We start from the raw sequence: 13,628 nt of genomic DNA, 5'->3' as shown, positions 1-13,628 counted from the left end.
TCAACTACACAATATCTACGCATGTATTTCCTTTTGCATAGAATAAAAAAATGTCTTTAGCTGGTGCGTCTTTTAAAGTTTTGCAGTGGCTCAATAAAATAAACTGTCTTTGCTTTGATTCAACCTATCACCACAAACATCTTTTCATTAATTCAATCATCATTTCAGAGAGGGCAACAGCCTTCAAAAAGTTACGCCACTTGGCTTTAAAGGATTAATTAGATTATAATTAGATAATAGAGCCAAGTCTGTTTAGAGTACCATATTTTCACCACATGAATGGGTTAGTTGTGTAAGCTAATATGGGCATTGTTAAACAAACATTCAAGATATGAACTGTTCACAGGGAGTTCTGTCAGTGGATTATCAAGTATAACTTGGAATGTTTTAGAAAAGATGGACTGAAAATGTTTTTTTTTATGTTTTGTGCAGCACAAATAAAATTCTGTTCATCTCCATTGTGATGACAGAAAGGAGGCAGTTATTTCAAAAGCTGGGCAAATAAAAGGAATGAATTCTCACACACTGTCACCACTAAGTTTACTGAAAACGCACATGAAAACGCATGTTTTTTATTAGTGCAAACCATCCTCAGCTTACTCCACAGGTTAATCCTGAGATTTGTTTTGACTTTGTTTAATGCTGCATTATCATTTAATAAAGCTGCAACTGGTTAATATAAACCTATAAACACATTGACCTTGCCAATTATGTTTTTTTATTGGAACAATTTCATTGAAACATTACACTTGAATTTTCAAAAAATGTGCACAAACATCCTGAATGTAGAGAGAGAGAGGCAGCATTCACCTGGAATTTAGTTTTACATTGTTTCTGTCATAACAAGTTGACTGTACGAGCTGTCTGCAGGCTAATCAATAACTGAAATAATAAAAGGCATACAGGTTAATGTGTCGTTGCTTCAACTGACCTCAGTGTGAGACGTTGTCTAATGAGGGCCAATAATCAACGGAATATTTGTCCCATTAGAGAGAAGCTAGACAATGGCTTATATCACGATGGAAATATAATAATAATTTTCAACCTCATTATTGTGTTTTTAAGCTTTGAATCTAAATCAGTTGCTCTTTTGTTGCAGCTCCCCCATCATTTTGTAATGTGAGTTTTGAAAGCTGAGCAGTTTTCTTCATTTGATTGGAGTATTTGGTCATTTGTTAAGTCAATTTCATGTTCATTCAGACCTTTTCAAGTATGGACTATTCTGATAGCTGTTTGTAAAGAACGTCTGCTACCTATCTAAAGGCTTGTTCACACACTTTTAAATATCATGCAAAAAAACATTTTTAGTTTTTACTTCCAAAAAAGTCAGTAAAAGTCATCCATTACTGTCACCAGAAAGCTGACAGCCAAGGCTCCAAAATACTAGTTAAAAAGAAAAATAGTTAATATCTCATAGTTAGAACATAAATCGAAAAAGATACAAAACAGTAAGGGATGTCAGGAAGTGAACAAATACAGCGGTGACAGTAGCACTGTCCTTTAAAATACCTGCCCGAGGCTATAATGGTGCTCTTTGATCAGCTGTCTGCTCCTTTACCATCACTGACTGCTGTTCTTCAAATAACACTGACCCGATGGAGCTGAGAGCACAACTGTGCCTTTGAATGAGACATAGAAATAAACAAGAATAGGCTGATATTAAAATGTTGTGGAAAAATGACCAAGGTCAAAATATAATACACAATGCCTCACGGCCTCATGCAGGGACATTTTCGTATTGTTAACCGTCATATGTGATGTTACAATGTCAGGTGCAATGGAGGATGTTCACCCCTCTACAGTTCTATTTCTGGGAGTGTCTTTTTGGCAAATATATATATATATATCATATTAAAAATTGAATATGTACTTAGTGTAATAATTGTGTTTTAGGGTCATTCATGTATTTTGTCACCTACATAAAATGTGCATGCTCAGTTTGTGGCTAAGAGAGGGGCTATCACTTCAATAGTTTTTTACGTATTGGGTTTTAATAAGGTCAGAAGAAATAAATATATATTTTAAAAGAACAAAATTGGTCTTTTGGACCTCAAACAATGAGGAAGTAAAGTCAATGTCAAAACAACACAAGAGTTAAGTTTTAGTTTGTCTTATTTATTTTTTTCATTCCGATTGAGGCGTTATAATTGGATAAAAAAGGCACACTACTTCTACATGACTCAACTAAAATAAGACATACTAAAATGATATAACCTAAAAGAACATTTATACTTCCTTTTGTGGAGGCAAAAGTTTGGCAGAAATAAAAAAAGATAGAAAATGAATGGGTAATCTTTACCCTAAGGGTCTGGACAAAGATAAGAAAAGTTTGGAACTTGCCACTTTATTTGTCCAGGGCAACTAATATAGCTTCCATTAGTGACTTTCTGCTGCCAAAAATGGACAGTGGTTTTGTTGCATGGGGGGGGGGGGGAAGGTCTGACAACAGTAAATCAATTATTTGAGGGTACGACGCGCAGGGCTTTTTCCCCACTTCAAGCCCAATATGGTAATGCACCCAATGAATTGTTCAGGTATTTTCAAATACGTCACTACCTGAGGACATAAATAATGGGAAAAATGTAAGCTTCACCATCTTATTTTGAACAATATTGGATTTTGGGACTGTATGTACCTTTTGGGACTGCCCATACCTCAGAAATTCTGGCAGGAGGTTGGGAGAGTAAATGTAGAGTATTGGAGTTGAACATAATGGTTGAACTACAGAGAATAATTTTAGGGAACACACATCAAAGAGGATTGGGGAAAAAACGAACTGTAAATGCCCCAAGCGCTGGTGTTCTTAGCCCATAAAATGATTACAAGAAAAGTGGCTTAAACCCCACCCACTTTGGATCAATTGATCCTAAGAGTCAAAGCTGTTAACGATGGAAAATATAACCGCAAAACTACACTTCAGGGTGGACCTTTATTTAGAAGGTGGTCCCCTGTTATACAGGATACAGCAAACTGAATAGAGTAACATTTTAACTGGTCACTTTCAATTAGGAAGGTAACTCTTCACCTCTTATCTTTTCTTAGTGGTATGTCTATCTTTGTGTTTGTAATTTCATGTCATTACTATCTGTATCCGTCCCAAGTTGTATGAGAGTCTTTGTCAAGGATCTTGTTTAAATAAATGTTCAAAAAAACAACATTTATATTGTTTATATAAAGCTTAGTTACTGGGATAATATATATGCTGAGATGCTGTATACAGGTTATAGTCCCACCCCTTCAGGGAATTAGAAAAGAACTGGATATTTGGTATTCACTTCTTATGTTATTACGTAGATTGCTTTAATGGTCTGAATTTTCTGCCGATGTCCTCCTCTACAACACTCAGAGTTTAAAAGCCCTGCGAGTAACCCCTCAAGGCCCAGGGTTAGGTTTAACTGAGCAACAGACCAACTGATGTTTCAAGTTTCAATTGATTGTTCAAGAACTGAAACACACGGCCATAAACTCAGTTTGTCTGTTTTTGTCCTCAGCTCTGTTTAACTTAATTCCTGTGGGTCTAAGAGTCGTGGCCATCCAATCAGTCAAGACTGGCCTCTACATTGCCATGAACGGAGAGGGTCATCTCTACTCATCGTGGATGCACGACACAGCATGCAGGACCAACCACACCACACACACACACACACACACACACACAACACACACACACACACACACACACACACACACACACACACACACACCACACACACACACACACACACATAGACACAGACATGCTGTACAATATCCAAGCATGGGCACATAAAAATTCCCAGAAGGATTAGTCCACGCCTAATGTTTTTTTTTTTGAGAATTATGGGCCTAATTGCAAATCATGTGTTGCTCATCCAGGTCCCAAGTGTTTGGTTTTAAGCTGTGGTAATTATTTGTGGGAGACAAATGGAAGCCTGTTTTGACAAACCACTGGTCATTTAAAATACTTTACTTTATCTACAGGAGTAAGGACAAACAAATGACTTGCAATGATTCAGGAAGGTACGTCTATTGACTTTAACTGAAACTAAAAGGAAAGAGGTGAACCATGTATTTTTAATTGTCGTTAAAAAAAAACTGTTTTAAAAGCAAGCGTAGTGTGTAAGGTGTTTATTTTCTTGATTAATCATTAGATCTATAACCTGTCAGAAGATAGTGTTTTCAAAGCCCAAGGTGACCACTTAATAGCTTAGTTGTTATCCAATATACAGTTGAAAATCAAAAGCTATTCACTTAACTATTATAGAAGTCAAAGAAAAAAATTAAGTATTCCTATTTGAGAGGCTGGAACCAGTGATTTGTATTCAATTTGTTTTGCTAAAACGAATAAGTGATTACCAAAATTATTGCAGAATGAGTGCAAAATAAGACTTGTCTCTTTTTCAAGTGTAGCTATCAGCTTCCTGAAAACAGGTTTTGAGCTGAGATAAAACAGTAAAAGGCCCAGTTGACAAGATATGGTCATCTTATCTAATTATGCTGCTCAGAGTTACCTCTGGATGATTTCAGTACAACTCCCGTCAGTTAGCCGGTGTACAGACCATTACATTCACTGTATCCGGGGACCCGGGTGTGTCTACTCTGTCTGAAGGACGGCACACTGAGCAAAATGGATCACTCACCTAAAAAGCAGTTTCAGACAAATCTTGCTCTAAATTATACAGTAAGTAACTTACTTTTAGGCTTAAATTTAAAGAAGAATTGAAGCATGCATGATACATTAAAAGCTTTTTTCATGTTAGAAGACAATAGGAAAGTCACATTTTCTAGGTTTTGTGCGACAGAAGATTTGAGACAGGGGCATTAGTCAGAGTGAGATGAAATAAGACAGACAAAGATATGAATTACTTTAAAGGATGAAACATACAGTACATGCCGGGTTATGGACAAGTATGCATTAAGTAAGTATGTTTTAATGCCCTGAAATGCCATTCAAGAGGCTTCTTCTCATTGAGCATAAAAGATTCAGAAAAATAAAATGTTGAAGTTGAAATGGAAAATTAAACAAATAAAAAGAGCTAAATTAGTCAAACCTTTGTCACTTCACTGACATTAAAGAGAGACATGCAGAACACTATGGAGGACATGATTAGAGAGAGGGATGAAAGAGGTGGTGAAGAGCAAGTGGAGGGGAGGAGGAGGAGCGAGCGGCTGCTCGGAGATCTGCTTGAGCAGAATATGAATTATTTCACTGCTGACTCTTTAGAGATAGTTCACACTCTTTCTTTGACATCTTTTCTCCTTGACATCCTCCCTTTTTCCTCCCCTTCATCTTTTTTTTGGGGTGGAGATGACAGGAGCCAGAGAGGAGGGGAAAGGAGGTGTTACGAAATGGGGGAATAGAAATGGATGGGATGGAAAAGGAAAAGAGGGGAGGAGATGAAAGGGGCGAAATGAAAGCGAGAGATTAGAGGAATAAGGGTGAGGTCAAGACCAATCATGAAAGAAAGAAGGAGAGGGGAGAAGAAAGGATAGACCTGGTTGGGAGGAAAAAGAAAGGAGGTGATAGAGAAATAGGACACTGAGAGGAAAAGATGTACGGATGAAGGAAAAGGTTGTAGACAGAAAAGACAAAGATAGGGAGGAAGGAAAAAACGGTTGTAGACACACAAAAAAACCAGAGAGGAAAGAGCAAAAAAAATTGAGAGGAAGGAGGAAAGTGTTTTAGACAGAGGAAAAGATGAAAAAGGTTGTGGACAGAAGAGTGAAAAGATGGAGAGGAAGGAGGAAAGGATTTTAGACAGCAGGAAACGGTGAAGACGGATTTCAGATGGAAGGAAGGAAGGAAAGATATTGTAGAAAGAAAGGGATGATAGGAAGAGAAACAGGAGTAGTCGGGAGGAGAAAGACAAGAGATCTGTGCTGCTCTGCAGGGCTTTCTCAGCCTGTCGCTGGAAGTCACAGATGCATGAGGGCTTCCTGTAAATAATTGAAGAGGGGTAGTCCCCCCCCACACACACACACACACACACAGACACCAAACACACAACACACACACACACACACACACACACACACACACAGTAGAAATCCCCTCTAAAGCTGAGTAGAGTGAAAGTGTGAATGTGTGATCATGTTCCAGCTCTGTGACTGAGGGGCAGGCAGCTACATGATAACAAATATATACATACATACAGAGAGCAGGTCTAATTTATCATAATGCCCGCACTGCTTGATGTTTAATTGGCTGATGCAAAGGTACCGGCAGGTGTAGCGTGTTGTAGTGTGTGGTAAAGATGGTGCCATGGCGCCTGAAAACATACTCATTAAACATTACTAGGGTGTTATCACAGCTACAGTTTGTTATATCCAGGTCTCAACCAGAGCGGTGTTTACCTTCACGTGTGTGTGTGACGGTTGGTTCACACCGTCTTGTTTATCGAACACAGTCAGGATTATTTTACATCCAGCCAGGTTAGTTTTTAGTGGATGTGTCAGAAAGTCAATACAAATCAGATTCTTGTTCCTGTACCTTTAACTTAACATGGTGCACTTGTCAGCAGTTTTTTTGTGCAACATGTTCGAGACACTACAAGCTGCATTTTGTCCTTGGAAGAATTTTTTATTAACAAGCGACAACTCAATATTCCTGGTACAAACACACATCACTGGGACACTGGGACTGTGATCATTACAATCAGAACATAATGTACTAAATACAGTGTGCACAAAAAGGTCTTTAAGGATGTTACATGTCATATTTGTTTCTGGTGGATTCTGTTTTTGTTTCTGTGTAAAGGACCAACACAAGTGTATTTACTGTATGCATGTCAGAATATATAGATTTTTCTGAAGATATTGGTCGGATAAAACTTAATTCTCTTTTCATACTTTAATATAGCAACGTAACGCTATCAAGACAGTCATGCAATTATGATACCAGAAAATGATTGATTTAGGACATTTCCTTGTTAAGTGTATTTTCTAGTTTAGCTTAGCTTGTTTCTAAATCTGCGCTGCTCTGCTCAATGAGATTCTTTATCCTCTTATTACCAATTGTTAATAATATGCTGCAAACTTAGTTATACAAGGTAGGACTGTCTTATTAATTGATCCCAAGCATCTGGCAGTGTGTGGTTGTGCATGTACGTGTGGTGCATGTGCGTGCGTGTGTGTGGGTTTTGGTCGTGCGTGTGTGCGACTAACAGATGGCATAGTGTGCAATGAGCTGCTATGTGATAATTATGGAGCATGCTGGGGAAAGTGGGAAAAAAGTGCTGATGAGTTTGGGACTATGTGTTTGTGTGAGTGACAGTAGTGTGTGCAAAAGACTCACAAAAGACAACACATGGGTGTGTGGGTGTATTAGGGTGGTAGTTGTAGATGTCAGGATGTCAGCTGAGAAGTGAAACAGGAAATTGACATGTTTCCTACAACTAACTACCATCACTGCTACTTACACTATTATTATTATCTTCTTCTACTGCTTCTATATGAATTTGGTGTGAATGATGACAGAATAAAATATGTTAAGTGCATAAAAACTGTTGATGAACCAGTGTGGCCGTTAGACATATCTAGATCATGACTGAGGTTTGTGTACACCAGACCCCCCCCCCTAAAATTAGCTTGTTTTTGAAATCTAAATTTTGCTGACTGTCCACCAGCCAGATAGAAATGGAAATGTGAGTCAGACTGAAATGGAACTTTGAGTCAGACTGTTAGACCCCTAAGCCTGTCTACTGGAGAGGTCCTGTGAGCCCAAACACTTTCAAACTTTCAATTTCAACTATTTGTTTTTCTTCCGCTTGTTTCTTTGCTCCTCTCTCATCCCCCCTTCTCTTTGAGGACAGGTAACCCTTAGGTCATAGAAACATCTTAAAGTAAGGGACAGCAATGGCGTGCAGCATAATGTGGTGACTGGTCTTCCACAAAAACGCTTTGGAAATCAGAAAGTTCTATACGTTTCAGAACTAGCAGTATACATCCAAAGAGTGCACACTTCCATTCATAACACAGTAGGTACAGCACTCAGACAGAGTGAGTCCTGTGATGTCTACATCCAGAGAGATGAAAAGGAAGATGAGTGGCAGAGACAATAAATGTTGATGCCATGTGAGTCATAACCACACACACTCACACACAGACACACACATTTTCTGGTGACTAGTGAATACATTAGTTGCCTGTGTGCTGTGGAGTCTCTTTAAAGATTAAGGTTTAAAACTATTGTCATTACTGGTGTATGTGTAGCCTTCCCGGCCTTCCTCTAATGAATCACAGTCAGCACCCTTTTTTAAGCTTTTCAGCGATTCAGATCAAGGTGATTTACTGATGTCAACGCTTGACATAATGGATTGATGTATTCAGAAATCTGATCAACTTAAAAACCCACAAACTCAGACTCAAGACATTTTCACCTTGATAAAATAATAATAATAAAGACGTTATTCACCGATGCGATTGCTTTTCTGCGGAAGTGATGAAATCGGCAAACTGAACTTGCTGCCAATGAAACTCTGACATTTCTCTAATGCTGCCGTTTTATTGGTCCAAAACATCAGACCTGATCCGAAACGAACCCCTTCAAGAACTTACTGAACCCAACGTGCACAAATTAATTCACAAAAAAGAGAGACCTGATCTGATGTGGACCCGACCGCAGTCAGACCAGACCTGAATAGAGCTGATAATGATTTCCATCTTCTGTTATTGTTTGTAATGAGAAAAGTTTATTATTTTATTGGTTTCACAAATTTCCGTATGACACGTTATGCTGTAAACCGTTTAAATCTGAGCATGGGCAACAATCTGCACTCGACCAGAGCCGGTCTGATTCAACTCTCATCGGGTATGACACGTTATGCCGTCAGCATGCGTGACTCAAATCTGCACTCGCCTCACATCGGCCAGTGACAGAGGTGTTGCTCCAGCCCTAACTCACCAGATCCAATTAAGAGCCACACATTTCCATAACAGTGTAATTGGATCAGGTGTGCAGGTCTGGAGTGGCTGAGGAACACCGTGGTGTTACTTACATGCCGAGAGCGACGCTGTGATTGGAGTCAGATTGATGCTTTGATTCAGTTTGTCTGGGCTGGAGGACATCCTTTCATGTCCCCTCTCAGAGCACCCTCTTCATTTTTGTTTTCATATGCCAACACTTTTCTTTCCACTCCTCCTCTTCCTTCTTCTCTGTGGGCTTTCTTTTCTTTAGAATGATTTGTTTACCCACAATTCCCCTGGGTAATTAGTGCTGTGATAATAACGGGTGTTGGAAACAAACACACCCACTCACTGAGCAGTGCACACAAAGACAAACACACACACACACAAACACACACAACTTCTTTGAGCTTAGTCGCATTAAGCGATGTTGCAAGGAGAGCAACTGGAAATCAGAACTATGCTTTATCATATTTTATTAATTAAACATTTACATTTTTTTATGAAGGTTTAACTTAAAATGACATACTGTAAGAAACTAGTTCTGTTTGTCAATTCATCATTACTATTATTTAACTTTATTATTTATTAATTAATTAAGAGTGTCGGTATGACGATAGGACCATACTGTGTTATCCTTTCACGTAATTTAGTTGGAATTAATTCCAATTAAAGCTACATTTACATTGCTACATTATGGTTTATAAGCGGAGTTTCGAGCCAAAAGGATCTCCGTACGTACAACTATTTTAAGCTCCTGTAATAAATATATAAATATTCTCGTTTACCTCGACATGCACATGCCAGGGTAAACGGGAGGCAGCTGTTGTTGTTGTTGCCAAAGGTCTCCATTCGCGGGCGTTGAGAATGCAACACAACCCTGGGGTTTCCAAACCAAAACAGGGTCGGAAATGTTTTAAGTTTCTCCGGTTTAGGGGCTCTGAAATTCCAGAGCGGTGTGTAGGAAAGGTGTAAATGTAGCAAAATATATTTGTTTTTAAACCAAGATGTAGCAATGTAAATGTAGCCGATGTTGTAATTGAAAACATGGGTTGAAGAGCGTTGTCAAACAGTTAAGTTAATTAAATATTGATTTGATCATCCATGTCCAACTCTTTGACATGGGAGGCCACTTTCAGTTTTCAACCAACAGTCAACTTTTTCTTTCAAACATGAATGCAATGGCTCCCTTAACTCAAATAAGGAGTTTTTGTGCTTAAATATAACCAAATGCGATGGCAGATCAGAAATAAGTCATATGAATAGTTTTGATAAAGGTCTAATTGTTTTGGAAGGAATTGACAGACAACATGTTTTTTTCAGGTTATTACAGTTGCAAGAGGTGTAATTACACTTGTGCACAACAGTGTATGATAGTTCCGACATAGGGAACATTAGCCAGATGTGTTGTACATTGTCGGGCTTATATAACTCTTTAAGTAAATGCCTCCAAGTACAGTAATTGTGTTTACATTCTTTCATCAACGTAAAGTAATGGTAAGGAAGGCTTGTCTCCCTACTGAATAGGAGGCTTAAGTGGTGTTTGCATTTGTTCATTCACTTTGAAGCAAAAGGTGCAGTGAATATGACAATTGTGTGTTAGTGACTAGGTGACTACTGAGGCTTTCTTCAGCCTACTCCTATTGACACCAACAATCACCAGCAGTATCGGAAACTTGTAGGAGAAAACTTACCCTCTGGTCTCCATTTCTTTAGTCACACTGTAACCCATTAATGCACAAGTAAATGTAGATAAATGTAGCTTCAGGCTGTCAGTCAGTCTGTCTTTAGCTTATGCCCCTGAGAGTCAGATCTTGAAAGGAGAACTTGTGGCCTCTGAGTCATTCAGCAGCTGCCCTGGTCAGCGAGGTCACAGGCCTGAACTGTCAGTGTATTGTGATGCCATTCATTCAGCTCTCTTTAACAAGACACAATCTTGATTGCCAGTGGATTAAAGGCATTGATAAATTACAACAGTCCAAAGGAACAGTAATTATCTAAAGCAGTTAATTGTTGTATTATAGATGTGCTTCTACTGGGAAGCTCCCAGTGGCTAGCAGTCAATCTGTGGCAGCTCTAGTTGCCAAATGTTGTCACTAGTGCAGCTTTGTGTAGTTCCAAAAGTGGAGATTGCTTTTCCAGCTTTTTTATTAAGCTTTTATGTCTTTAAGGGACAATGTCCTGCCTTTATCACTTTAGTATGTTTTTGCGCAGGATGTTTAACATGTTAATGGGCTCCTCTCTATCTGATTAAGTCTGCTTTTTCAGGCTAGGATACATGCATGTGTGTTTAATTCAAAAGATAACAGTGTGCACGCATGTGTGCACTTCCACTAAATTTCTGCAGAGCACTGAGCACTGAGAAATGAAAGAGGGAGAAATGAAGAAGAGCAATAAGAGCTACGCTAAGAGGAGAGAAAGAAAGAATCCCCTGCTGTTTTTCCAATCAGGAGGGGTTGTTCTCCTCCTCACTGGGTGATTTATTCCCTCTTCTGTCCCAATTTCCAACCCCACCACCCCACCTTCCATTTTATTTCATTCATTGTTTCTCCCAGTGTTCGTTCTATGGGCAGCTTGTGAACATAGCTGTTTAGAAATGACGATCAACCACCTTCAGGCAGCCAGTGTTGTTAAAATGACTCACCTGTGAGGTTTTCATCCAAAGTAATTCTTACACTTTTTCTCAGTGAATTCAGTGGGAAATAAATATTTCTTTTTTCAACGAGACTGAAAGGCCTCGGGATCAAACATCTTTTACTTTAAAAGCAGCATTAAATAATGTATCTCACTGGCCCAACATTAATAAGTGTCTGGCACTGCTTTTTGCACGCCAGCAAAGATCATCCTTCATAACAAATGAATAATGAATCTGGGGTGCAGGTCAAGACTCAATATATATTATTAAGTTAATTTGATCCTGGAATGATAAATATTAAGCACAGGTAATCCAAATCAAAACCATGCTTACCAAAAGATGAACGCTTAATTTGTGTGTGTCCCTGCCATTGGCAACAAATAGAGCATTCATTCATTATAACCTCTTGTTTAGCTGCCAACCAATCATTTAGTCACATTTCATATCCCAGACAAGCCCCCCCTGCACCTTCCTCCATTCATCCGCTAGAGCCACAAGTGTGTGTGTGTGTGTGTGTGTGTGTGTGTGTGTGTGTGTGTGTTGTGTGTGTGTGTGTGTATGTGTGTATGTGTGTAGTGTGATGTGTGTGTGTGTGTGTGTGTGTGTTTTTTGCTCTGCCACTCTTGAAGTCCCCACTACAAACCCAGACACCCACTGACCCCTCCCTCTCAGCGCTGGTTGGTTGCCACGGCTACAGTGTCGCCTCTCGTCCTCATGTTGCTATGAGACTCGGACCGACAGACCTGAGCTGAATGACAATGTGTCTGTGGCTCTGGCAAAAGGCCCACAACAACCAATAAGAGACGGTCTACTCTAGAAAAACACTTCCCAATCTGAGGTCTGGGGACCTCCGGAGTGATTGTTTGGGTTGGCAGGGGTCTTCTCCGCCATCTGAGGGTTAGTTTGGTAACACTATTTATATCCTCAGCCATTGTGTACTAAATGATTATGAAAGTTCCTTTTATATAAATTGATAAAAACCTTCCCCAAGAAAGAAAGATTATTATTATACAAGGGGAAATAGGAGTGATACAATAGTAAAAGCTACATTGATCAATATTGTTTAAATTAACAATGGATTAATGCCTATTTATAATGTGAAAGGTGCTTGTCATAGTGACAAACCCACAAAAAAGGTCTGACAACCCACCTGCCAAGTACCAAGTGTTAGACAGGTAAATAGACTAGCTGGTAAAAAGAGTGGAACATGTAGCAGCTAAAGAGTTTTTAGATATAAATATTGCTTGAGAAATTTTGATTTTTAGAACCCCCCAAAAAAACAAGAAATACTGACTCAGTACTGCATTTTTCCCCAATTAGACTAACACCTTTTATTCAGTGCTGATAGATGCTCCGCTAAAGGCGCAGGTGACCATGGAAAAGAGGTCTGACACATCAGCCAAGCTGATGTGGGCGGGGTGGGTGAGATATTTTGAGCTTTGTGTCACCAGAATCAATCCATTTATTTATCTGTTTAGTTGGTTGTTTATGTGCATACAGAGACAGAGAGTGTCATGGTAGAATGACGATCACTCTATACGTTAGGCTGGCAATACGTCATCTAGAGAAGCCTCTCATCACCACGCCCCTTTCTGGGGGAAATCAATCCTGCGTTCCGCATAGAAGTTGCTGCTGAAGTTAGCTTGGTTGCACCAATAATACATCCAACCACTTCTTTGAATTGTTCCCCTGCCATGTCCTAAAAAAAAGATCCTGATAAGGGCTTTTTCTCCAGGCTATAGACCAGACCGGCATCACAGAGGCTCCATTGAGCTATCACATTAGGAGAGAAACAGGAAAAAGCTTAAATGCTGTTATGTCGGGGGTTAACGTAATGAAGAATTTCACGCTGAGACTTGAGGCTCATAAGATAACATTACGTGAATGTTCACAGTCAGTCTGGTAAATTGCTAAATGAGGCTGCTGCCAGTTACTACTTATGGAAAGCTAACGTTGCCTTAAATAAGTGCGAGGCTGCTATTACCAGTAACAGTTACAGCTGTTGTCTCAAACAGTTGGCTTTTAATAACAGCTTGGTTAATTACAGACAACATTTTGCAGAACAATTGACGGGGGAAATGAGGGGACATGACGGCGATCAACCTAATTT

The 13,628-nt window shown here is 39.2% G+C and overlaps 1 protein-coding gene across 2 annotated transcripts in view; it reads left to right on the top strand.

Annotated features, from left to right (window-relative positions):
- The window catches only part of LOC116673759 (fibroblast growth factor 14), a 57,288-nt gene that overhangs the window by 34,761 nt on the left and 8,899 nt on the right, over positions 1 to 13,628 (top strand). The window contains exon 3 of one of the 2 annotated variants that reach the window (XM_032506014.1): positions 3,492 to 3,595. In XM_032506014.1, the coding sequence (XP_032361905.1) occupies positions 3,492 to 3,595 (104 nt within the window). The remainder of the gene's footprint in view (positions 1 to 3,491; positions 3,596 to 13,628) is intronic. The other variant, XM_032506015.1, reaches the window with a different exon arrangement.

Source organism: Etheostoma spectabile, chromosome 24 (assembly GCF_008692095.1).
Source record: "Etheostoma spectabile isolate EspeVRDwgs_2016 chromosome 24, UIUC_Espe_1.0, whole genome shotgun sequence".
NCBI lineage: Eukaryota > Metazoa > Chordata > Actinopteri > Perciformes > Percidae > Etheostoma > Etheostoma spectabile.
The sequence above is the reverse complement of the archived record's forward strand: the minus strand, read 5'-3'. Positions and strand labels throughout refer to the sequence as shown.